Raw genomic sequence first — 27,339 nt, 5'->3', positions numbered from 1 at the left:
TGCCCTTCTGTGTCCCCAGAAGTCGACAGTGTGGGGAGTTGCAGTGACCCAGCTGGATGTGACCCCCAAGACAGAATGGTGCTGGACTCGGGGGCTCAGGCGTATAATCAGGCACCCACCAGCCCATCTACCAGTCTCCTGTCCCTGCGTCATAGGCCGAAGCCCTCAGACCGAGATGGGCCACCACTGTACCCCTGGTCTCAGTCCCTGGCCTTGCCCGTGGCTCTGGCAGTCCCCCCAGCACTGCAGCCCCAGCCTGAGCAGCAGCCGTTCTCACAGATGCACCTGGGCCACCGCAGCCGTTCTCACAGATGCACCTGGGCCACCGCGGCCACATGCGTCGCAGTGAGCGCACCTACTCTGTAAATAGTACTGGCTGGAGGGGGCGTGGCACCCTGGGACGGCCTCCACCTGGACGGCGACGGAACCCAGGTGGGGGCACCCTGCGGCCTGCAGCCTCCCTGCCTCACATTACTAAGACTCAAAGCGATGCAGGCCATAGTGCCAGCAAGAGCCCCTGCATGTTGGTGGCCCTGCGGCCAACCAACGTGGACCGTGAGGGAGACAAGTTCTTTCAGTCGCATTACACCTACAATCCACAGTTCGAGTACCAGGAGCCCGTGCCTACAGCTGTGCTGAAGTACTGCGAGGCCTCTGGACAGTTCATCCATCAGGCAGTTGGCATCATTGAGGCTGTTCTGGAGAAGTTTGGAACCTACGAACACTTTGAGGCTGCCACCGGCAGGCAGCTGCTCACCAAGTGCCAGATATGGTCCATTGTGGGCAAATACATGCAGAAGGAGGGCTGCGTCGAAGAGGCTGTGGTGCAGCTGAGTGAAGACCTGCTGTCCCAGGCAGTGATGATGGTGGAGAACAGCCGGCCCACATTGGCGGTCAACCTGACCAGAGCCCGCCAGTACTGGTTGGAGGGCATGCTGTGGCATGAAATAGGTCAGGGTGTGGGTATCCGGGTGGATGGGTAGGCATGAAAGGGGCCTGGGAGCTGGGAGTCATGGGAAGGAGGGGCCCCACTAACTCCCCCTTTTGTTTCTCCGCTGTCCCTCCTGAGGTCAGGGCTTTCCCTTCCTGAGCAGCCGCCTCCGCCCTCTGGCTCACAGAGGTAGGCCAGAACATGCCTGCCCACGCTCTGGGCTCGCCTTCATCTCTTGGTCCTTTCGGGTATATTTTTCTCTCTCCACTTCCTCTCCGACTTCTCTCGACAGTGGCGGCAGGGCTGGTGAGGCCCTGACAGGCCAGAGGGAGAACGCTCAGGGTCCCACCAGGCCAACCACCACACAGGCCCTCCAGGGTGGATGGAAGGCCAGATCCTGGGAATGGACTTGGCTTGAGGACACACGGCGCCTGGTTTAGGAGGCGACTGGCCAGGCTGGGCAGGAGGGTGCAGGGCACTAACCACTATTTCTATCTGTCTGTCCCTCTTCATCGAGAATCCTGTTGCTCTGGGCAAGAGGTGGTTTTTACCGAAGGCATCAGCGTGACTGTTCAAAATAATATGGGCACCCAGGATGTTGGGCAGTGTGGTATATGTATTCTTGTGTCCAGGAGGGCTGGGGGCAATGTCAGTTCGGGAGAGTTCGTGCACGTGTGTGGGGGCGTGGGTGTAGGGTGGTGGGCGGATGGGTGGGAGAGGATTCATATATGTGAGCAACTGTGGATCCTTGGGTGCGAGTCCACCGGAGGAGGGGCTTCACGCTGCCTGGGGCTGGAAGAGCTTGTGTGCGAGCCTGTGTTCGGGAGCATGAGAATGGCAGCGTCGCGGCCAGAGCCCCGGCCAGGTGGAGCAGGGCCAGGGCTGGGCTCGTAGGTGGGTCCCAGAACGCCCCGCCCGGCGCTGCCTCCCTTCGCCTTCCCCGCAGGCACCCACTACCTGCGGGGCGGTAACAACGCGCGCCAGCCGTGGCACAACGCGGAGGGCCGGCTGCTGTACGGGCTACGGCCAGCGAACCCCACGAGGAGGGCCTGGCCACCCTGCACAGCGTACTGCTCCGCAAGCAGCCGTTCGTGTGGCGCGCTGCGCTGTTCTACTCTACTACACCAGCCGCCACGCTGTGCGCATGTCCTTCCTCCAGCTCTTCCAGGACCCGGCGCGCTACGTGCGGGACGCCGACGTGCGCTGGGAGTACTGCGCGCGCGCCAAGCGCGGCCAGACAGACACCTCGCTGCCAAGTTAATTCAGCAAGGACCAGGTGTACCTGAACGGCATCCTGTGCATTCTGGGACATCGCCAGACCATCGATTTCCCGCTGCTGACCTCACCGGGCAAGGTGTCCTATGAGGATGTGGACCACCTGCGGCCCCATGGGGTGCTGGATAATACCCGGGTGCTCCACCTTATGCAGGACTCGGCAGCAGCTGGAGCACATCATGGCCACCAACCGGCTGGATGAGGCGGAGCTGGGTCGCCTGCTGCCCGACTGATGTAGGTTGAGGGCTGCAGACAGAGGCCCTGGACAGAAGCTCCAGATAGGCCCCCAGAACATGAAGCTGTTTGCTCTGTGCTTCCACGGTCTGGGTGTTTCTTGGGGGGGGGTGTTGGGAGGGCAGGAGCATTCCTTGAGAAGAAGTGGCAACATCAAAGGGTTTGTGTCCGTTGCTAGCCTCCCTGGGGCCTGGGGATCTGCAGCAGCATGTCTGGCAAACTGAGTCGCCCTCCTGCCTCCAGCTCTCTGTTGAGCAGAGGGAAGGCATGGGGGCAGGAAGGGAGCTGAGCATTGATGGGGATGAGGGTGGTTTGGGAATAGAAACTTGTTCTTGCATGAGATGGCTTTGGTTGTCCCGGTACTCCAGTCTCTCCCTTCCCTCACCTGTCCCCTTGGTGCTCCTTCAACATTCGTGCTGTCTGCCTCTCACTGGGTCCTGGTGGGGGTCGGGATCCCTTCTCCTGGGGTGATTGATGGCCTGAGCCTGGGGTACTACCTGGGGTAGTAGAGACCCAGCTGGTCTGGGGTGTGCTTTCCAACATTTTGCCTCTCTCACTGGTCATGTATTTATTCCATATTTATATGATCTACTTCCTGTGGCTGTGAGCAGCAGCTCCTGAAGGTTCCATGGCAGGGAACAAGACACTCCTTCTGGAAGGCACCGATTTTCCTAGCCCCACTCCCATTACACGCACACACACACACACACACACACACACACACACAGAGTGATTCAGGCCTTGTGAATCAAGCCCAAGAGCTCCCTTGGCCCTGTCCCCACTCCCTCCACTGGCCTCTGCTTTTCCTGTCTTTGCCCACACCCTCACAGCTGGTCTCTGGCAGAGGCTGGCATAGCCTAGGAGCAGCTGCAGTTGTCCCTGAGGGACAGGCCCTAGAGTTTGGTGGCCCATGTCCTAAACCCCTCCTGGACCAGGTGAGGTGCAGAGCGCCTTTTGTGTAAGTTACTGGTCAGAATCCTCACTGAGCTCCCAGTCCAGAGGGAAGCCAGACAATTAAAACAGTAATAACAAAAAAAAAGAAAAAAGAAAAAAGAAAAAAAGGGATAAGAAGCCTGACATATAAATAGCATGAATTGATAAGAACAAACAACCCGACAGAACGATGCAGGAAAATGCTAAAAGTGTTTAAATCCTAGACTTGAAAAGAAAAAATCGCCAACAAAATGTGACATAAAAATGCTCAGTTTAATTAGTTAAGAATTCAACTACATTCAAATGAAAATAAAAGCCATTTGTCATCCTTAGAAAGAAAAATGATAAAAACAAGAGTAAAATCCTGTGGCGTGAGGCCAAAGGAAATTGGACAGTCTTGTCCCTCACATGGAGGAGGGCAAAGTACTAAAACCTTTCCAAAAAATATCTATTAAAGTAAAAACAGGCACACTCTAAATAAGCCATCCCACTTTTGCGAATCTGTTCTGTGGAAAATGCATGTTCTTCCTAACCTTTGCTAAGCATTTAAACACACTCATATATATTATGACGTATAAATGTTTGTGCAGTGATATCTATTATGGCACTGTTCATTGTGGCAAAAATCCAGAAGCAACCTTATGTCCATTAAGGGTGAGAGGATTGAATAAATTATGCATATCTGCACTATGGAATATTTTGCAGCTATTAAAAAAGAATGATATGATTTTATAAATACTTAATTGGAGAAATGTTCATGACATTGGTAATGAAAATGAAAGAGTAATTTGTAAAGCATGAACTTATTAAAAAAAAAATAGGCCAGCGCAGTGACTCACGCCTGTAATCCCAGCACTTTGGGAGGCCGAGGCGGGCAGATCATGAGGTCAGAAGATCGAGACCATCCTGGCTAACACGGTGAAACCCCGTCTCTACTAAAAGTACAAAAAATTAGCTGGGCATGGTGGCGGGCGCCTGTAGTCCGAGCTACTTGGGAGGCTGAGGCAGAAGAATGGCGTGAACCCTGAAGGCAGAGCTTGCAGTGAGCTGAGATGGCGCCACTGAACTCCAGCCTGGGCGACAGAGCAAGACTCTGTCTCAAAAAAAAAAAAAAAAAAAAAACCAATAAAGGAAACCACCTGCATACACGTGTGTGCACATGAGAAATGAAGTGAAAGTGAACACAACATACTGTTAGGATTTGTAACCTTAGAGGACAGGATTTTGAGGTGACTGGGTTGGGGCAGATTATACGTGTACCTCTTTACTGTTTGACCTGTTCCAGCAATTGTGTATTAATTTTGTCTTCAAGCAATCAAGTAAGATAAAGTTACTAGGATGTATCGGGAGAAGAAAGGTCAAAAAGAAGAGACTTTGTAATTAGAGTTCCATTAGAAATTATCTTTTCCTTTTTATTTTTTAATGCCTTTTATATTTCACAAGCCATCTATGGATACATTTCCTTTGTAAAGAAACAAAATACAGGCCGGGCACAGTGGCTCACGCCTGTAATCCCAGCACTTTGGGAGACCAAGGTGGACAGATCACTTGAGGTCAGGAGTTCAAGACCGGAGTTCAAGACCAACCTGGCCAACATGGTGAAACTCCATCTCTACTAAAAATACAAACATTGCTAGGCGTGGTGGTGTGCGCCTATAGTCTCAGCTGCTCAGGAGGCTGAGGCATGAGAATCGCTTGAACCCGGGAGGCTGAGGTTGCAGTGAGCCGAGATCACCCCACTGCACTCCAGCCTGTGTGACACAGCGAGACTCTGTCTCAAAAAAAAAAAAAAAGAAACAAAATACAACAGATGAGCCTTATCTTTAATCATGCCACTTAATCTCCACTTTCTCAAGAAGTAACGACTGTTACTAACGAGTGAATATTCCTCCTGATCTTTCTCTTGCATTCATAAGTTATTATATGCACCCATTAAAAATGCAAAATACTGTCTTGAGGTACTACTCTGACTTCATTTGTTTCATGATTTCATAATGTGCGTGCCATTTGCAGTGTCTTGTTTTTCACTTAATAATGTGTCAGGAATTGTTCTCCATACCAGCTCAAAGCTATCAATCTCATTTTTAAAGAACTGAGTAACATTCCATAATATATTAGTAACATAATGTATTTAACTCTTCTTCATATGGGCATTTAGGATGTTTCCAAATTTTTTGTTATTAACAAATAGCGTCTGATGAATCCTCTTAGACATGTGTGTTTGTACACATGTGCAAGTACTGCTATAGAATAAGCCGAACACCTAGGCGTGGGACTGATCTGTAGTATGATATGTAACACTTGAGCTTTTAGCAGGTAATGACACACAACTCTTCAAAGTGGATCTACTACTTCACAATACAACTCATGGTATATGTAAGTACTTATCTTCCTACTAGCTCCTAAACAGTGACATTATCCAATGTTTAGGTTCCTGTCAATCCAATGGGTTAAGAAAACAGTATGTCAAAATATTTCATTTGTATTTCTTGTATTATAGTGAGACTGAGCACCTTTTGGTCATTTTTGTTTTCTGGTCTGTGAATTGTTTTTCACACCCTCTCATTGATTGAATTGAATTTTTCTTTTCTTGATTTCTAGCAGTTCTTAACATACACAGAATACTCATCTTTAGTCTGATATATACAATAAAATATTGCTCCTGAGTGAATCACCTGCACTTCAACTTCGCTTTTGATTTTTTTATTATAGTTTGAAATATTTTTACCCTTAGAGATGTGTTTATATCATGTTTTCAAATATCTTGGTATAACGCTGAATATATGTTCCTTTTGTTTGCTTGTTTCTGAGTATTGTTTAAGTGTGCTTTCCCTTTTTTCTTGATTAAATTGCCAAAGTTTCATCTTTCTTATTGGCTATTTATTTACTTTTTAGACGGGATCTCCCTCTGTCGCCCAGGCTGGAGTGCAGTGGTGCGATCTTGGCTCACTGCAAGCTCCGCCTCCCGGGTTCACGCCATTCTCCTGCCTCAGCCTCCCGAGTAGCTGGGACTACAGGCGTCTGCCACCACGCCGGGCTAATTTTTTGTATTTTTAGTAGAGACGGGGTTTCAAGGTGTTAGCCAGGATGGTCTCGATCTCCTGACCTCGTGATCCACTCACCTTGGCCTCCCAAAGTGCTAGGATTACAGGCATAAGCCACCACGCCTGGCCTTAGCTTTTTCTAAGAACAATTTTTAACTTGATCAGGTCATGTCCTGTAGTATTTCTTTTTTTTTTACTACTTAATATCCATGTAAGAAGTTAGTTTTCTTCTACTTTTTTTGGGTTTCATTTGCAACTCTCCTTTTTTCCTACTTAAAATATATATATATATATATATATATATATATATATCCTAACTTTGTACTTTAATTTATTCCAAGTGTCAGAAATGACCAATTAAGGACAAATTAAAACTGTTGGCATTCTTTAGAATTTAAAAATCTTAATCCCTCAGAAGTTTCTGTCCTTTGCAGACAAGGCTGGGGAGCACAGCCCGAAACCTGCCACACCCACCGCAGCCACCTCACCCACCACTCACCCTCCTTGGATCCTTTCCGCCTTCGTTTCCGTTCTTCTCTTGCAGACCTTTTTTTCTCTTTGTGTCTTTGTCGGAGTGCTGTTTTAGGATCAGTAATCCAGGCTTGATAAACAAACTGAAGGGAGAAAGTTCAATTATTTTCTGGCCTTTTAGTAATTTGAAATAAAAGGGACCTACACCAAGCCTCCTTACTTTTGAAATATTTTTTCCTCCCAACACAAACTAAACATCCCGGGCTATTTTTATTATCATGAGATTCAATTTTTTTTTTTTTAGAAAAAGACAACAGATGTTGTAGTAATATATTTCATCTGGTATCACAGATATCATGAGATAAACTTTGGGTACACCAAACAAACCATCATTTCTCCCAAGTCCCTACATCTCACCACAATTTGTGATACTTATTACTGATGCTTTTGCACTGTCCACAATAGGTATAAGCTGGAAGGCTCATTCAGTATCAGTACTTTCTCCCATCACAAGTAAACTTTGAGTCAAAAGCAAAATAACATCTTTAGTAGTCTTATTTACTTTGGGAAAATAGTTTTGTGCATTTGATACTCTCGCTTCTGAATAACAGCTATTACCAGCGACTTGAGAAAGGGATTTGGAGAATGATTAGTACTTTGCGAGGAAAAAAAATGTGATATTAAGGTTAAGGAGTTATTCCAGAATAGCATTAAAGAAAAACTGTGGGGCTTTTGGTTGCCTTTTGTCATTTTCATTCAAGAGCTGAAAATAGTTGCGTTAATATATTATAACTGAGAACCAGGAAAGAGCAATTGTGAAGAGCCCCCATACCAAGAGTTTCCCAAATCATGCAGAAAGAACAAAAAGAAAACCTTGATAGAAAAAGTCAGCCATATAGCAACATGGAGCCAAGCAGGCATGCCTCTCATGCACCACAAACACACCTGGGTCTCAGGGAAGCTGGGTTTTTCATTATGATGATAAAGTTAAATAAATGTTTTCTGGGAGCTCTTTAAACCCAGATCTGTTCATCTTATTCTATAGTATTTTCAGATTTCTGAAATCTTTGAAAAACACAGCATAAGCAAATCAGTGGCATTGTGAAGTCAGTAGAAAGTAAAGAGAGACTCAACTTTTCCATATATGGAAATGGAAGGGTCATAGGTTACTATAATAGAAACACTGTTTCTTTTTTTCTCACTGGTAGAAATCTGAATTTCACGAGAAATTAAAACAAATGCAACATCTGTATTATTTCTGAATAACAAATTCCAGGAGGCAAAAAATTATTCTATTTTATGCCAAAAGCATATTTTAAATAATGGGAAGACGAATTGGAATTTTCAGGAGGACTGAATAAAGGAATTTTTAGTAGATGTTTATTGGCTATGTTAACTGGGTGTTAATTGTGAATTCTATCAAGAATATCTTTGAGTTATAGTACATTAATAAGCAAACTTGCCTCTGCACAATATTGATTGCTTTAAAATAATCTGATTACTGAACATAAGAAATTTTCAGGTTTAAGAGCAACATATGGTGACATTTCCTTTAAAAAAGTGTTATCACGATATTGCTTTTAGATGATGCACGAATCCCGAAAATAGAAAACAAAAAAGTAATTGAGGATTTGTGAATATAAGAGGCACACAAGTTGGAGGAATTCTTTTTCTCTGAAGAAAAAGGAAACTGGGAGGAAAAGGAGAGAGGAAAAGGGATGTGAAGGGTGGAATCGAAGAAGTCTTGTAGAAAGGGTGGGTGCCGTTAACATTTTGGTTTATAAAAGGGCACTCCTGGCTCAACAAAGGACCCCTAAAGAAGAAGCATGTCAGTGCTGCCTCACTGCCATGAGAATTGAGGTACGCAAACTGGGGAAAACAGAGAGAGGAGGGAGTCATAGGGTAATTCCTTATTTGTAGGTAAATTATCTTAACTTTGATGTTTTGAAATAGAAACATTTTACAGTTCCAGGAATTATTAAGAGGGTCAGAAAAACGTTGACAATGAAGAGGAGGGGGAAACGTCCCAATCCTTACTGAGTCAAGAAATGGAAGGCTCTTACCAAACTTCCCAATTTTTTTTTTTTTTTTTTTTTTTTTTGAGATGGAGTCTTGCTCTGTCGCGCAGGCTGGAGTGCAGTGGCGCCATCTCAGCTCACTGCAAGCTCCGCCTCCCAGTTCCTGCCATTCTCCTGCCTCAGCCTCCCGAGTAGCTGGGACTACAGGCGCCTGCCACCACACCCGGCTAATTTTTTGTATTTTTAGTAGAGACAGGGTTTCACTGTGTTAGCCAGGATGGTCTCGATCTCCTGACCTCGTGATCCGCCCGCCTCGGCCTCCCAAAGTGCTGGGATTACAGGCATGAGCCACGGCGCCCAGCCAGAACTTCTCAATTCTTACTTTGCACCTGCACCTGTCAGCCAGCTGGATGCGCCCCTCTGGAAAATCAGACACAAGCTCCATGAACTAGGAGTAGAAAAATACATGGAAATTTACATGAAAGACCTTTGAGCTCTCCAAAGAGCTACTACCAGTAGCATGCATTCCTGACTTTATCTTAAATTTTACCATATATATCAGGGGAATATAGGATTTGTTTTACTAACAACTTATGTGAAAATACACTTATTCTTTAAGACAGGGAGAGCTTTATCAAAGTGGAGATCCTTAACTGAAATTGGTGAAGTTTCATCATCTGTCCTTTGATTCAGGTGTGGTCTAGCACCTTCTTTATGTTGTCTGTAATATAATTTTTTTGAAAAGAAACTAAGATGGGGGATAATTACATTGTTATATTTCATTTAAATAAATTCTTAAATATGAATTGAGAAAGTCATATGGTAGTCGTAGAAAAGAAAAGGAAAAGAATTTGGGAGAAGCAGAAATGGTAAATACTACACTAAAAAACAGGATCCTGGCATTTTAAAAGCAGAAGGAACCTGGAGGTGTGGATGGTGCTACTCAAGGCCCAGCCACGGTTGTGCTTCACATGAGAGTTTGAGGGAAATGCACACTGTGAGGTCCCATAGGACCTGCTGAATCAGAACCTGCATTTAAATAAGATCCCAGGGTAAAATGTGAGAAGCACTGGTCTATGTCACTATCGAACTACTCACTTAACAGGTGAGGGACATACAGAGCAAAGCATTTTAGTGGCTGCCCCTGACTGAGTTCAGGAGAAAGGGCTTTCTATAAAATGTAAGAATAGGAATTCATTATTAATGTTTTTCCGTAACGAAGTGGCTACAGCATAGGTAGCTGAATAACTTCAACTGTGCATTAGGTTAATCAACAAATAATTTTTGACAGTGTATTCAAAAGCCCTAGCATGGATCTGTGGGAGTGAGGAGCCCGCAGACTGCACTGGGTGGATCAGCCCAGGGAGAAGCTGGCTGTACCGAGTGCAGAAACTGGAAGACGGAGACTGAAAGGGACCCAAACGAGAGATGGAGTAAAAGACATCTTTTATTAGCTTATCCAGAATTTTACCAGCTTTCTGAGAAAAATTATCACCCTTTTTACTCATCAGAACTGATTCATGCAACCAGATGTGACCCTTTTAAAATGAGATGTGACTTAGGCAACACCATAAGAAGGACAGCAAGTATATCTGTATCTGCATTTTCTCTTTCTATTTTTCGATAGTTACTGGTGTCCACTTAAGAGCAAGAGTCAAATAATAAGAACTTTGGCTTCTAAGAACTTGTTTTGGAAAACTTTTTCTAATATTTTACGTTCCTGTAATTCCTTCATGGTACCATCTATAGAACCGAGAAAATGCAGAGATAGGGCAATGAAGGTATATTTCTCTACATTTCTACAGAGCAGAGAGTCACACACTACACATCAGTAAAACATCAAATACCTTTGCAGCTCTGATTAAATACTGAAGAATAGTTTTGGGAAGTTTAATGACAGACTTTGGCAAGGCTAAAATGGCAGATGCAAACTTCCCAATAGCTCTCTACAAAGAAGGACAAAGCAAGAGTAATTAGTAGAAAAAAACAAAAACTAGTAATTTAATATATGATGTCAGCATGAATTTGTCTCTACAGTTACACCAACTAGGTTAAAAGATGCCACTCACTGAAGCTAGAATAAAATGTGCTCTGCTTGTAAGTTAGGAATAAAGAAAATAGTCAATCATTGCATGTAATCCATCCAAATAGTGAAGATGTTCATGTTCTCTCCTTGGCTGCACGATGAGTGGTGGTTAGAAGAAAACTCTTTTGAATAAAAATAAATGAGTTAAGTCATTAGTATTTGATAAGCCAGCTGCAAACATGCACAAAAACCCGGTCATGAAGAAACAGACACAAGAAGCAATGGGGGAAGAAAGAAAGCCTCAGACCAAGGTGTCTCTATGGAGAATTCAGTTTTTCAATGTCACTGGGAAACAAGCATGGATGGGCCCCACCCACTTGAGAAGTCCTGGCCAAAAAACTGACGAAGGCCTTATCACGGGCATATCATGTGGCTTGATGGACATCATTCTATGTGCCTCGTAGGAAAACAAATGGGAAATAACAGCCCTAGTATGTAGTTAATTGATAAAAGAAACACAGACCAATTTTCATCCCATACATAACCCTAATGACAAAGCCTCATCTTTAACAAGCATTGATTCACATTCACTCAATATGCTACATTAGGCTGGTGAGCTATAGCTGAGAATGGGACAGCAGGTTCTAAAACAGAAAGGTAGCTAAGCTGAAAAAACCAGAACTGTGCCACAGATTTTTATTACTAGTTCAATATATTCTCAAATCTTTAGCAATACATATGAAACGGTTTTCAAACTCTGAAGCAACATTTAAATGATCATTTGCTCCAAAACAAAGTAAGGATTTTGTTTTCATTATCTCCTTACACTGAATGTAAGTCCATTCAAGCAATCCAATGCAATGCCAGAGAAGTCTTTTTCACTTCCTGCTTGCAAGAAAAGCATTAAGTTCACCCAACGAAGCTTTATTTTTTGTTTATAGTATCAGGAACTGTTTCAGTGCAAGTGAACGAAAACCTGGCCTGTACATGGTTCTTGCTTGATACTAATTACGGTGTTGCTGGGAGCAGACATCATTACAATTTAATTAGAAATAAAGAATTGCAGATGTAAATCAGAAGCTTTGGGGAGCTATGACATATGAATATGACAGGAGGTGTCTAGGCCTGCAATGAAGGTCCGTCAATAAGAAAAGCTCTTCCAACTAGCAAAGAAATGATTTTCCCCATAATTACCTGGAATGCTGACCTTCGTGGAGGTTCTTCATCTTCCTTCTTTAATTCTTCCTCTTCCTCCTCTTCACTATCCGTTTCAAACAAATAATAATCTCCACTCCTGACCACTAAGCAAAACAAAATATTCACTCATTTCTTGAAAGACATATAAGGAAATTGGGGGCTTATTAATGAAATGTCCCCTAAAGATACACAAATTGTCCATAAGAGAACCACAACGAAAGATGTTGGCAGAGAGGAATACACACGAGATGAAGAGAACTCATCTTCGGCTAATGCTACATGGTGTTGGCATATTGGGTCTACAGAGTATGAGGCCTTGTCTTTGCCATATAAGAGAATTGGCCACTACAGGGTGGATCTGGTATGTTCTCCCTTCTTCATTGTAAATTTTACATAGATGAAGCAGATCAACTCTGCAGCAGCCAGTTTTGTTACCTAGATGACCAAAATAACTGAACACTCTCATTTCAAAATTCAGCAATTTTGGTCTTCAGACAAGGCCAAAGTGAGGTGGAGGATTAGGCTTTGTCTGAATGGGCCCAAACCGTTGCAGATAAGCCAATCAGGACGATTCAGGACCAAGGTCAGTGTCACCAACCTCCTCCTTCACTTTACACTGTGCAGACCTGACTTCTCCACATGTAACACAAGGGACAAAACATACATGGCAAGACATTTGAAAAAAACAAAACAAAAACAAAACAAGAAAACACGCACACACTGCCATGAGGATGAAATGGGCAGGTAACATTGAAAACAACACAACAACAACAACAATGACAGTAACAACAAAAACACCACCAACAACAGCGCTCTGGCTGCTTCCACGTGTCGTAGCCCTAAGACAGACTGAGAATGGCAGACAGGGTCCATAGGGTTTACAACTGCTAGGCTTCTGGTCAACGAGGAACTCCCCAGCAGCTTTCTGAAATTTGAGGAGCACTCTACTGACCACAAGACACAAAGCACAAACAGTATGGATTGTCTTTGCCTTGTCTGATACTTTCCCTGCAAGAACATAATGCCTGTGTCAAGAGTTGGGAGCAGAGAAAACTACAACGTACAGAGATTTAAGGAAATTTAGTAAATTAAATCTTTATCAGTTTGATCATTATTTAAAGTCTACCAGAGAAAAGAGGCCCAACATATACATTTCTGATGCTGCAAGCAATGTCCCATCATCGCAGGAAAACATATTTTCAAATTATATTCAGGTTTTCAAATGGTCAGGCATCTTTTGGATGACATATTTTGATCTTAAGTTGTCTTTTGGGCCTATACATTGTAAGGTAATGGAAAACCTTGGCTTGTTTAAAATTAATTTCTTGAATATCACTTCACATGGCCAAAAGTTAAGTAATTTTGCCCACGATTTCAGAAAAATCTGAAGCCTCCATTCATGAAGATACAGAGTGGGTGAATTGGGCCTTATATCCTTGAACAGAAGCACTGTCATTCGTTATTTTCATTTTGAAGAAAGAACCAGGCCCAGAGTACTGGGTCCAGGCCTTGGGAAATAAATGCAATACAACACAAGTGAGAATAAGCAAGAACAAACCAAAGTTACAGCATTACATTTGACAGTGAAGAAGACCATTAAAGTAATGCCTTCACATAAGCCGAGAGATTCGCAGGAAAGTGATGTGGACTCTACATCACGTGGTCGTTTGGGAAAACACAGACTATTACAAGATCGAGCATTTTACCCTCATTATAGGTTCCAAAATCAACATTAGCTTAAATTGTATTCAATCATACCTTCGATAACTTTTATTCATATGGACAAGTTCAAAAGGTTTTCATCTCAAGCAGTGGTAACATTGATTTTACCATTAGAAACCACCAATATTTATGTGAGCTAGTGGAATTATCACATAACAAAAAAGAAAATGTAAAAAAGTCTCTTATTTCCTTATAAAACATTATTGAAATGAAACTAGGAAAATCACAGAGCACATTTTCATTCATGCCATCTGTTAAATTAGTGAGTAGAAAAGCTATTACACACGTGTTTGTTAGCTCAGATGGCGAACCTGACTCCAGCCTGTGTCCACATACATATCATGGATGTTGATGTTACTGCTAAATTACTAAGTTGGAAATTAACTTTTTAAATTCCACTACTTTTATCCTCAGAACTTGGCCCTCTGTTTCAGATATTTATCAATAAGATGAAGCTTGGTATTAATTTAGGCAGTACTGAACCAATATTGAAACATATGGTATTGGAATGGAAGGTATCATTGAACAGCAATAATGCAATCTTGTGTGTGTACATAGGTATGGAAGTAGGAAATCTGTCCCTATACAGACCATGCTAAAATCTTCACTGCTTACTAATAACATCAAGAACATAGCAACATTTTTGTATTGTCAATAGATTTACACACGTGTATCCAACTACACTAATTCTTACACTTGGCTTCTCTAAGAAATAGCTGTTTGAAAGCCCAGTTACTCAAAAGATCAAATTAAGGGCTTCGAACAAAGTACTTCCAGATCTAAAGATAAATTCTGGAACTCATATAGACACAACAATACAGCACACATTCTTTCCCTTTCATTCTTCATTCACTTGTAAAAAGAAATAACATTTTGCAGCAAAAAATTTAACACCACAGTCTGAATATGATTCCAAACTATGAATTACACACATTTCTGCATTATTGCATCATAAGGTTTTGTAACAAGGCACATGTAGTTTAACATCAATCTTCAATAACTTGATATAATGAGGGTGAAATGAACCAGAAAATCTAAAGTCAACAACCTTCACAGGAAGTTCTTTATATTATTACAACTTGTAAGATAGTTATCAAAGACCATATCCAATTCCTTTGCAAATGCGATTTTTATATGAGGAAAGGAAAGGCAACCACAATGACCGCGGTGGGAATTTACCCCACGTGAGGTGAAAAAACATTCAATATGACACAATTTTGAAATGGATAGGTCTCTCTAAATTAGCAGAGGCCCTTTAAAAACATAAAGACAAGCACAGTTTACTTGTGACTTGATAGAAATAGGCATTTGTGCACTGCATTTACCAGATTGTTAGCGTGACTGTCATACCCTGAACAGTAAATAGAAGAGTCACACTGGACTCCGACTGGAATCTTTTGTCTTTGGACTTGGGGAGAAAATTAAATAAAACTCTTTATAATCTTGTGTTTTTCTTTTTTTGTCGTAATGTTGAAATTCAATATTTGGGATTAAATTTGATTACATCCAGATATACCAAGCAAATTTCAAATATTGCTTTATTAAACTAGCTTGCCGATTTAGAAAATTATGTCTTGGGAGAGAGAGGCCAACGTCAGATCTATGTGAAACCAATAATTAGGTATGGGAAGAAGTTCTACTTTATTTGATTTCCTAGTAATTCTAAATATCCTCCTAGTAGATTCACTCCTACAATTGTGTGCCGTTATTTGTCTCAGTGATATTCCTTGTCCAGTTAGATTAGCTGCAAGTATGGAGACATAAAAGACTGAAGACGACATTATACGTAACTTGCAAAATAATAATTATTCAATATTCTATGAAATTTAAAGAGGACTGGATTGGAATGGGGCATTCCACTATAATGCCATCGACCTATAGTGATATTTTCTTTGCTAAGCAGAGCAAATATAGCCACTGAGTTCCAGAATTCCTCATTCATCTTTATGATCAGGAGGGAAACACACTGCATTCTATGTGGCTATCAGGATCTGCTTTTAAAAATAGTTTTCTGGTTTTTGCTGTTCATTGGTCGTCTCTGAGCATCAGGTGGCTTGAAGGCTGTGCCACATGTGGGCACTGGAATTTGGAGTGCCTTTTTGAAATTGGGGAGGAGGCGAAGTAAGAAAGTGAGTGCATTTTAAGTTATCCCTCATCTTTCTATTTAATAAATTGCCAAGAATCCTTCAATGCAAATAAAATCAAAGCTGTGGGAATGAGGGGAGGGGAGGCTCACTGGCATCCATGCCTAGTGCCTTACAGAGAAAGGGTCACTGACCCTTTGAATAGAATGATCATCCTTAAATCAGAGTCCAAGGTGGAGCCCAAGCTCATTTTTAGTAAGGGTATTTAGCCATAAAATATGTATGTGAATAGGGCTCTCAACCTCAGAATTGGGCAATATAATATTCAATTCTTCTTCCCTTTCTGAGCCCATCAATTATGCTCTAGAGTCTATAAGCCACGTGTTTGGCTTTCTACAGCCAGCACAAGAATGTCAGAATGTCTGTGCTGATGTCTCTGGAAGAATTGGACCCCAGGCTCAAAGACCCACTGACATTAAAATTTTCCTACACTCCGACCCCCTATCAAGTCACAAGGATCAAACCATGCATGAAACACATGGGTCACGGGAACGCCTGAATTCTGGTCAAGGATATAAGGGTTAGAGTCGATGAGGTTGTAAGAGGATCGAGAAAACCTACTGGAAGCATGATCAACCCAAGGCCGCCACCACTGCTTTTTTTTGCCCTTGGCTTTCTGTTTGTCTGCTTCTCCTAAAATAAAATACGTCCACATATTAATTCGTATAAAGTGAGAAAACAAATTTTGAAAACCACGCTTTAACAACTCAATTGTCAAATCTAGGTAAATTGCAAAAGTATATCAGAGGTCAGGTAAAGGAACTATACTGAATCTGAAAAATATACATGTATTAACAGTCAATTTCACAAGATAAATACTAATTGTTCTTTTAACAGTATGCTACATTTTCACTTTCTTCTTAGTGACTGAGGGCATATAAAGACATATAACAAAGAAAGGATTATCTGTCAAAAATACATCTCACATTGAATATTCCATTGTATTAACAGAAAGGAAGCATCCCCCAAATTTTATAGAATCATTTACTGGCAAATAATTTGTTAAAGTACGTAAATTACAATAAGCAGAATTTTTTCTTGTGATTATTTTAATGCATGGCTGGAAAATATAAATTTCCTGGTCATGAATAGATACTATGCACTGGGAAAATATCACACATTATTTCTCCATTCCATTCACATAGAGAAGCATGCAAGCCTCTACAAAAGATCCTTTAAACTTTAATTTGATATAATAAATCCATAATTAGATATAATCAATATATATTTCATGGTAAGTTTCATTTGAGCAGGCAACGATTGAATGATATTTTAGGTACCAATGGTCAGGTGCCACATAAAATACACACACATATTTCATTTCCATATAAAATTTATAGAAATAAAAGACAGCAGTATACTGTATATCGGAAATATATCCCTTAAAGAAACAAATTAAGCGGGCTGGGCTCCGTGGCTCACGCCTGTAATCCCAGCACTTTGGGAGGCCGTGGTGGGCGGATCACGAGGTCAGGAGATCGAGACCATCCGTGCTAACACGGTGAAACCCCGTCTCTACTAAAAATATAAAAAAATTAGCCGGGCATGGTGGCGGGCACCTGTAGTCCCAGCTACTCTGGAGGCTGAGGCAGGAGAATGGCGTGAACCTGGGAGGCGGAGCTTGCGGTGAGCCGAGATCTCGCCACTGCACTCCAGCCTGGGGGACAGAGCGAGACTCCGTCTCAAAAACAAAACAAAACCAAAAAAGAAACAAATTAAACAAAATCCTGTCAATCTACTGCAGAAACAGATGTCTGTGGAACAAAAGCCAGGTTATGTATTTGTTAAAGCTGTCTTGCTGAAGAGTGGATACTTGTAAAGTAATTGATTTATCAAATACATACTTTATGAAACTAATGAATATATCCATTCACAATGGGAAAATAAAGCTCGCTGAATCAAAAAAGTGTATTGATAATCTTGGCAGAATAAAAGGTAATGTTATTTTACAGCCCTGCTCAATATCATGCTATTATTCAATGTTAAAACTTGAATAAGAGGAAAATGTCTTGACATACTTTCATCATCCTCTTCAGAGAGTTTTTGCATGTCCTGGCCTTCCCCTGGCTCCTGGGTCAAGCTCAGCATCCTCTCCTTACCCTTTTTATATTTCTGTTGCCTGGCCTTGATGCGATCCATCCTATAAAGTAAAATAACATTAGTAATGCCAAGAACATATTCATTGTTCTCATGTGGTCAGTACTTTGGACTTATGCTGTTATGTATATAGCTAAATTCGTGGACAAATTTCTTTGGAATACTTGTGAATTGTAAAATGGTTGCTCATTAGCAACAAGGATCTCCTTTCTTTTATATACATATTTGTGTGCGTGTGTGTGTGTGTGTGTGTATTCCCATGTTATTTGGCACTGCATAGATGCCAGTCTTAATAATATGATCAATAATGATTATGCTAAAGTTAGGTAAGCTATACTTGATGTCCACTCACATCTTGTATCACAGCCAATTTGAACATGGCATATTATGAAATACAAGTCCTTTATTCTCCCAAGTTTTGGATTCTTAAACAAATGGAAAGATTTAGCAAAGAGAATTACAGTAATAGACCTCACTTATGGGAAATTAGGAACATATTCTAAACATGAGTCCAAATTTGTTATTCTTCTAGACCTGATTTGGATAACTAGAAACACCAATAAAAACAGTTGTACCATATTGCATTTACATTATAATTTTTATATATAACTTATGTCTTTATGAAAATAATAATGCTGTGGAATAATCTAATTTATACTAAGAAATATTTCTACTTGGGAAAAAAAGCTGGGAAATAAGGTCAGAATGAGATAAAACTGCCTTAGCAAACTTACAGAACTTTCCCAGGGGGCAAATGGTGTCTCCATTTGCTTGGGGAAAGTGTCTAGGCTTATAATTCCATGGCCATCACCTTTTAAACCTGGTCCCCAAACAGTCCTCAGAGGTTCCATCATTGCTGGAAATTTCACTCTAAGAAGATTATTTTCCATGGAATTCCCAAGTCTCCAGAGCGGAGTCAGTCTACCCCTTGGCCCATCCAGAGTGGGATGGTGGGAAAAACCTTAGATGGGATATAAAGAACTCTGGCTTATATTTCTAGTGCTGCCTCTAGTTAGTGTTGACTCTAAGTCATCTAATACCAGGGTCATCAGTTTCTTTCCAAAGAGACTGGATGATATTATCTAAAACTATACTTCCAAAGCTGACTCCACATTTACTCCCTTAGATGTAATGAATGCTTATATCAAGTACTTGGCACTGAGCAAGACCCTGTGTCATTCATTAGCTAGTTTAATCTTTACAAAAACCCAGGAAGGAAGAATTGTGAGCCCTAATTTAAAAACAGAAAACTCAAATTTAGAGGACTTAAATGACCTGTTCAAGGTTCTAAAGTAAGTCACTGAGCTAGCAATTGATCCCTGGTCCTCTGCAAGATAGCGCCCACCTCCACCATGCTGGAGCGATCTTTCTGTTAAATTGCTTTCACTTTCAGTCTAGTGGCATAAGCAATTGCCCCCGCACAAGAATAAATAAATAGGAAGTTGTGAAAGTCCATACATATATATTTTTCAGGGGTTTGAGGCTCCCCAACAGTGGAGCACCAGCTGAATGTGGTCACACAATCAGAAGACGGAAGGAGGATGAGCATCAATAGCATCCTTACTGTCGCTTCAGCTGGTCCATGGACTTCTTCTCTTCCTCAATTCTTGCCTTTACAGCTTTTACAATTGTGGCCTGGAAAAGTTCAGCTCCTCTAAAGGGAAGTGGAAACATGAACAAGTCAATATTCTTGCCATTGTTGTTCCCCTTTTCCTGAAAATTATTACTAAGGGTTAGAAAACATAACATCTCTTAATGGCAGCTGCTTGTAGTTTCCTGGCTGGGAGCAGGAGTCAACAAGGCCCCTTCTAGAAGCCTTTTCCCATTGGGCGAACAGGGCACAGCCTTCCCCCTGGGAGTGAAGGGGCTGCTCACAAGCCCGGTAGTGAAGACCAGTAAAGAGAAAGTGTTTTGTATTCTCCAAGACATTGACACCCACGAGCCTCTTCAAACCTGTCCCACTGAACGTTAGACTTCAGTAAAGCATTCTCACCTGACCTTATTGTAATTATACCAAGAGGAGAAATTTGCAAAAAGGGTGCATTCAGATTCATTTTCCACTCAATGAGCAGAAACTGGGGATTCCTTCAGGGACTATGTGAAGGCCAGTTCCTGCTCCATCTGTGGGACATCTAGTCTCTTGTCCCTGATTCTCTTCTTCCTGTCCTTCCACTCCCTTCTGTTCTTTCTCACTTCTCGGGTCAACCTCAGTGTCTCCATAAATCTCCTCAACCTTCTTCACATTCTCAACTCTGTCACACTGTTACATGCTTCACAAATCCCAAATCTGCAGGAACCTGACAGTGTGCCCGCCCTGTCCTGAGAGGGGCTGTTGGCAGCTGCTGGAAGAAACACCTGCTTGGGCAGATGGTTCTCTGCAGAGCCCCCGCCTCCTTGGAAAGTCTTCTGCTTCTCTACAGTGGCTGTTTCAAACTCTGCTACGCTTTTCTCAAGTCTTGAAGTCTGTGGAGTGGTTTTTCACTCCTAGTAAATGACCTAGCTTCCTGCTTCCCAGAGGGAACACAAATCTTAAGGCGGTAAGTTGCTCAGTTTCCTGCACCATCCCTCCCACAGGCGTCTTGCCCTGCAGGGACAGTGGAAGAGGTACCCTTTGTCTGACTAGGCCTGCCTTGTGCTCCAGGTCCCTTCCCCACCCATAGCCTGGGGGACACGAAATTCCTGCTTCTTCCTCTCTTCTTGCATTTCCAATCTTTCCATCAGTACCGAATTCTGTCCATTAACATGCAAATATGCTCAAGTCTTGCTAACCTTAAAAAAATGAAAAAGAAAACCGACACACCACCACATCCCACATTTTCCTATGTAGGGACTTACATCACTCCCCCTTCACAGTCAGATGTCTTGCGATCATGTCTCTAAGCCTTTACAACTCCCACCTCTGCTTGTTGCTGTCTGGCTTTGACCCCACTGTCAAGGTCACTGATTTCAATGTTCAGTTGTTATTTTTGTCCTTATATAACCTATCTGATGGACTTCCACTTGGAAAGAATCTTCCTCAGGCTCCTAAGGCAACGTGCCCTCCTAGTTTTCCTTTTTTCTTTGTGGCTCAGGCTGCTCGGTCTTTTTTACAACCTCTTTCTTTGCCATCTCTCAAACCTGAATGTTCCCCAAGGTTCTCTTCTCATTTCTCACACCCCCTCTCAGCAGCTGCAACTCACCTCCTTCAATACTATCTGTGTGATGATGGCACTCCATCTCCTCACTTCTCCAGGCCTGTCCATGCAGCTGCCCACTGGAATTCCCAACTGGCTGAGTTTCATGTGCCCATGAGACCTACAACTCCACAACTGCGGTCAGTCTTCTCTCCCTGTTTGAGTTCCTATATTTGGGACTGGCACCACCGTTTGGCTAAGCCAGAATCCTGGGCACATCACCCTCTATGCTTCCCTTTCTATCACTGTCTCCCTTCCTTCCAAGCAGTTTTCCAGCTGTGCCTATTTTGCCTCTGGAATATCTTTCTCAGTGATCCTATCCTGGTCTAGCTGCTATCTCTACCCTGGATTATCATAGCAGCTGCTTAGCTGTCTCTCTGCCTACAGTGCTGCCTACACCCATCTATTCTCCATACCACAAACAGAGTGAGCTTCCTGAAATGCAAATACAGTCATATTACTTGCTTGTTTAAACACTGCAAGGTCTTCCTAAGACTGTGGGAGTATTTCTAAAGACATATCTGGGCTGATAGCCCCCTGAGGACCTGGCCTCTCCTGGCCTGGAGCTTATCACTCACCACTCACTGTCCTCATCTTCCAATCTCAGTGCTGCAGTCACTGTGAGCTTCTGATGGCTACTTCCCTCTGTAGTTTCACTGGGCTGCTTCCCCTGCCTTCTCCTCTGACTAACTCCTCTTCATCCTTCAGCCTGCACTGGGAATGGAAGGCCACCCGGTTCACGCCCCTGCAGCTGGTTATATTCCCTTGATGTGACCTCATGGCTCCCGGAGTGTCTCCTACCATCACACCTGCTGTCGTCTGAATGTCTGCATCCCCTACAATTCGCATGTGGAAGTCCTTACTCCCAAGGTGACGGACAGGAGGTGAGGCCTTTTGGAGTCGATTGAGTGGGAAAGCAGAGCCCTCATGAATGGGATTACTATCTTTATAAAAGAAGCCCAAGGGAGGTCTCTTGCCCCTTCCACCAAAATAGGATGCAGTGGGAAGATGGCCATCTATGAGGAAGTGGGCCCTCGGCTGACACTGAATCTGCTCGAACCTTGATGTTGGACTTTCCAGCCTGTGGAACTGTAAGAATTGAGTGTATACTGTTTATAGACCACCTACTTCATGGTATTTTTGTTATGTCCGCCCAAATGGACTGAGACGATACCAGGTGTACTGTAGTAGAATTGTTTGCTCATGTGCCACTTTCCTGCTACTCTGCGAGCTCTGTGAGGGCAGAGGTGAACATCACCTCTTTGTAACAGAGTAGGCAGTGAAAATATGAATGAATGAATGTGAATTCTTTGGACACACTATTATGAGTTCATTGCTTATTGATCAACTCACGGCTTTTCTTTAATAGGCATGAACTGTACTCTGAACCACTGTTATCATTCTTACTATAACATGATGGGCATGATTTCTAAATCATTGTGACAACTTTGGGAAAAAGACACCGGGGAACATTCTCGTTTGAGAGATGGGCAAAGAAAGAGGTTGCAAAAAAGACCTAGAAGCCTGAACCACAAAGGAAAAAGGGAAATTAGGAGAGCACATTGCCTTAGCACCCTGAGGAAGATTGTTTTCAAGTGGAAGTCACCAGATAGGTTATATAAGGACCTCTACAGACCAAATGTTTTGGGAAAGGCAAACAAGATGCATTTACCTGCAAAAATACCAGCTGTTTATATACAAGTAAATAAGGTTACTATTGGAATGAAACATTGTATTCTGCTCTGAAAATAATGTCCTGGGTATTAGAAAATGATTATAACAATGAATTCCAGGGCAGTGCGGTACATAAAGTCATTGTCATCCACGGAATGAGGGCTGGGCGTGCCACAAGGCTCTTCTGACTAACTGCAGGTCCCCGACTAGGGCCTCTTTCTATTTGACTCCAAGTTAGGTAACAGAGGCTGACAACTGCCATCATATAAATGGACCTTGGAAATAAACATTGTGTTTATCATGGCAGGGAAAGAGAACAGACTCTAGCGAAACTGTAGGTAAACACAGATATATTAGTCTGAACTTCAAGTCAAATGATAGATATTGGTAATTTCATATAATAGAACCCAGTATCCATCAGCTTATTCACACCAAGCATCTGATGGGACCTAGGCAAGGTCTGAGTTTCTGAGAGGAACACACACAGCAGCTGGGGGCCACAGAGCTAGTCATCGACACCCACCCCCACCTCAGGGCACTTCACTTTATTACCTCTCCCCAGTCTTTTTTCCTAAACTTACAAGAGCAGGGGCAAAAACTGGAAGAAGAATGGAGCCTAGGGGAAAAAATAGGTAGTAATGCAAATTGTGTCAGTGGCTCAGAGAAGAAAAGCAGGTTAGTAGGGGGAGGTAGGTGTAAGATGGACTAAACTCTAGACCAACGTGACATATGTTACTGTTTTGTCTGAGACCAGACTGAGCCACTTCTAGAGAAGTGGTGGATTCTGCAAGGGCTCCAATTGACCAGTGAACCTCTGGCCTTCCATGGCACCCCCATTCCTTGAGAAGTCTGATGGTTACATAGGCTTTCCTGTTACTATTCTATTCTACAGGCCTTGTGCTAAATTCTTCTTGGATTGGTTTTGCTGGAAGGGATTTCTTAACTTCTTGTGGGTTCTCGAAGCAAGCTCAGACAGAAATGATAGTGCAATATTATTTCAGGCAAGTTTCCTGGGAGAAACCACCTGATTTCGTGGTCCGACCCACCTTGATGCCAGAATCTGGGAAGCTTTTATATCAGCCACAACATGTAGGAAATAATAACTCATGAAAACTCTTCTTTGCAGCAGGAGGAAGGCAAAACATATGCTGTCCCAAATGATTCCTGCTTCCCCACTGGGTAGTGTACAGGGTGAATTAGCAGCAGCTATAGTAACAGTAGAAAAACACAAATTAAAATTAACATCCATTTTCACTGTTATTTTATAAAATCTGAGGTATGGTCAGGCTTGGGAAATATAGGCATAAAAGCAGCATTCTGATGCTCTGACTTACTTATGAGTTGATTTATTTACAAGGAGGTCACACACTTCCAATCCAATATCAACACTGATTCATAAGGCTGACCATGCATTGAACTCTTCACACTACAAGGCTCAGGAGGGCCCTTTTTACATGGGAGGCCTCTTGAGTATTTCTCTCTCTTAGGAAGAAAGGGACCTCCAACAAAGGCCACAGAGAAATAATGTCCCAGTGCCAGTGGAAATGCTCTTATACAAAAGAAAACACCCATTCTGGGAATGGGCTATACCCAGGGGTAACCAGCAGCATAATGAGCACAGCATGGCTTATTAGAAGGAGTATCAATAGTATGCCTTATCTTAAGTGAAAAACAACGTCCCAGTGAGGCTTTGGCAAAATATAGCCTGAAATAGAAACCACATAATAAAAAAAATTAATCTTTTTAAAAAAGACTGGGTGTGGTGGCTCATGCTTGTAATCCCAGCACTTTGAGAGACTGAGGCAGGAGGATTGCTTGAGGCCAGGAGTTCAAGACCAACCTGGGCAACATCTCTATAAAAAATTAAAAAATTAGCCAGGCATAGTGGTGCAGCTACTCAGGAGGCAGCTACTGTGGTCCCAGCTACTCAGGAGGCAGAGGTGGGAGGATTGCTGGAGCCTAGGAGCTCAAGGTTACAGTGAGCTATGATTGTGCCACTGTAGTCCAGCCTGGGTAACAGAGACCCTGTCTCGAAATATTTTTTAAAAAATAGATAAATAGATAAATAATAATAAATAAATAGGCAGAGAGAGCACTGTGTCCAAGTAGCACCCATTCTGGGTGCCATGGTAGGCCACGTGTGATGTCGTCCTTGGTTCTGGTGCAAGAGGCAGGGTGGTGGCAATGACACTTCTGCCTTTGTCTCGGCAGGAGTCTAACTCTAGAAATCCTCATGTTCTTCCCTACTGTTTCCCTGAGCTTGAAGCTCTCTGAGCTTCCTGAGGACAGGAGGAGCCTGAAGTCAGAGTTACTTGATGCCCCAAGACATTAAGTGGAGCAACAGCAGGTTTGAGTGGGCTTCTGGAATCCTTCCTAATCTTGACTCAAAAAGTCCGGGGAGTTACTTCAGCACTACATCCAATCTCCAGACCCTGACTCCAAGTCCTCAGCATTTCAGAAGTTTCAAGAAGATGATCAAAGAGGCTTAGCAGAAGGCATCTCATGTTATAGACAATAGATTCACAATGTACCACAGTTCTACAGCCTCCATCTGGAGATAACTGACCCCACTTTTATATCTTTATGTGCTTTGGCCCACTTTTAAAACTAGAACAAGACAACTATCCTCCCTCTTCTGCCTTTCTGCCTCCACACTTGCTTTTCATACTTACGCATTTGATAGCCTTTGACTGTGCAGGCCAGGCTGAAAGCCTGGATCAACCAACAACTATTGTGCACCAATGTTCCAATGTATCCACATGCTCCTATCTGAAAAACAAAAGAGGGGGATAATCCTGAAGCTCTGCAGCCAGAAAAAAAAGTGGTGTTTTATGATCCCAACGTGTGCAAGGATTCACAAGGTCTCAGTGATAAGGATTCCAGGAGATGCCAATTGTACCTAAAAATTCAGTCACCTTGTGGTAGTGCTTCAGGAGCAATGTAAATTCCTGGGAAAAATTAAACCGAACGAGGAAAGGAAAGGTCCTTCATGTAATGTTTTCTGTACTTGGAAGCACCAGTATATCAAGAAGAAATCTTGGACGATCATAGAAATAAATCCCAACTCTGTGATAATGAATGGGTGTGCACTGAACCCTAAGACTTGGACTTCGGTAGCGTTATTTTCTTACAAGCCAGACACATATAACCTATGCTCTTCCCTGGAGGTCATCCCAGACCTAAGCTGCAGGGTGTAGTTCTTAGAACAAAACAGAGTATGTGTTTTGAGTCTTGTTTGACCAATTCTCTCGGTAAAGGAATATTTTTTGTAGATTGGCAGGTGGTTGTCTCATAACAATGAATTTTTTGTTATAGTTAAGTTCAAATCCTGAGTTGGAAAATGTTTAAACAAGTATGAATCATTGCAAGCAAATACATAAATGTGACAGATACATTGTGTGCATTTCCTGGGAACATGTGAGGAAGGAGAATATCATCAGGATTTGCTCCAACAGCAGCAGTTACTCGTTATGGATTCCCCAGCCCTGGGAATATTCCAGTCCTACACCATCATGTCCTGCTTTTTTTCCTGTTTTCCAGGCTAAGAATGCCTTCCCCCTTTGTCTCCCTGCAGACCCTTCAATCTATTTATGAGTCTCTGATGCGTTCAAATGGCATCACCTCCAGGAAGCCTGTTCCCAGCTTATCTAAGCAAGATATTAGGCATCCTTTTGTTTCTCAAAAATGTTGTAATAATTATCATTAACCCATTGCATCATAATTATTTATAAGTAGGTCTAACTTCCTTTTTAGAATGTGAATTCCTTGAGGGCAAAAACTGACAACTGTTTATCTCTAGTTCTTCAATACATCAAATAGTGCTCAGTAAAAAACAGGTCTACAGTACAGGTTTACGGAATGAATGAATGAATGAATGAATGAACTTTGAATACATACATTTCCCAAGCATGGCTGTGAAATCAGCCTCTGGCAACAGATTCCTCACCATCAGACTGGCTTTAGAATGAACCAGCGTTCTGTTGTCCTGTCTCATGCTCTCTTCAACAACTCTCAATGCTACTCCAAATGTAAATTGATGTCAGAGGGGTAAAAGTGACCAACAAGTCACTTTCACCATCACCTGGAAAATTAACCTTTCAATGGACTTCAGACAAAATAAATTATCCGAATACCTATTCATGGCTACATAAACTTGGCTATCCAAGACTTCTAGACACAGTGATACACGTGCCCCCGCCGAAAATCAAGGAGATATCACAACTGAATTGCCTGGTGAGCTCATCCCTAAGTAGCTAGGAAGGAAGAAGCAGAAGAGATTTCCTCACTGCTCTCTCAGTGCAACAGCAGTTACAGCGTGGGAGACAGACGCAGGCACAGGGATAAACTTTAAGTGAGCGCCAGCCAGAGAGCTATTAACTCCTTCAGCTCAGGAGAGGTTG

General features: G+C 42.6%; 1 protein-coding gene and 1 pseudogene across 2 annotated transcripts in view; one reads left to right on the top strand and one right to left on the bottom strand.

Annotated features, from left to right (window-relative positions):
* The window catches only part of PIEZO2 (piezo type mechanosensitive ion channel component 2), a 479,685-nt gene that overhangs the window by 54,467 nt on the left and 397,879 nt on the right, over positions 1-27,339 (bottom strand). Inside the window, exons 28-35 of one of the 2 annotated variants that reach the window (XM_055368035.2) lie at positions 25,612-25,708; positions 23,986-24,145; positions 19,657-19,746; positions 18,014-18,135; positions 16,557-16,628; positions 12,127-12,233; positions 10,754-10,852; positions 6,917-7,031 (exon numbers count right to left, since the gene is read on the bottom strand). In XM_055368035.2, the coding sequence (XP_055224010.1) occupies positions 6,917-7,031; positions 10,754-10,852; positions 12,127-12,233; positions 16,557-16,628; positions 18,014-18,135; positions 19,657-19,746; positions 23,986-24,145; positions 25,612-25,708 (862 nt within the window). The remainder of the gene's footprint in view (positions 1-6,916; positions 7,032-10,753; positions 10,853-12,126; positions 12,234-16,556; positions 16,629-18,013; positions 18,136-19,656; positions 19,747-23,985; positions 24,146-25,611; positions 25,709-27,339) is intronic. The other variant, XM_031003780.3, reaches the window with a different exon arrangement.
* LOC101126282 (microtubule-associated tyrosine carboxypeptidase 1-like) lies at positions 76-5,324 on the top strand (annotated as a pseudogene).

The sequence above is a fragment of the Gorilla gorilla genome, chromosome 17 (assembly GCF_029281585.2).
Source record: "Gorilla gorilla gorilla isolate KB3781 chromosome 17, NHGRI_mGorGor1-v2.1_pri, whole genome shotgun sequence".
Lineage (NCBI taxonomy): Eukaryota > Metazoa > Chordata > Mammalia > Primates > Hominidae > Gorilla > Gorilla gorilla.
Note: the sequence above shows the minus strand (reverse complement) of the source record. Positions and strands in the feature narration are given on the sequence as shown.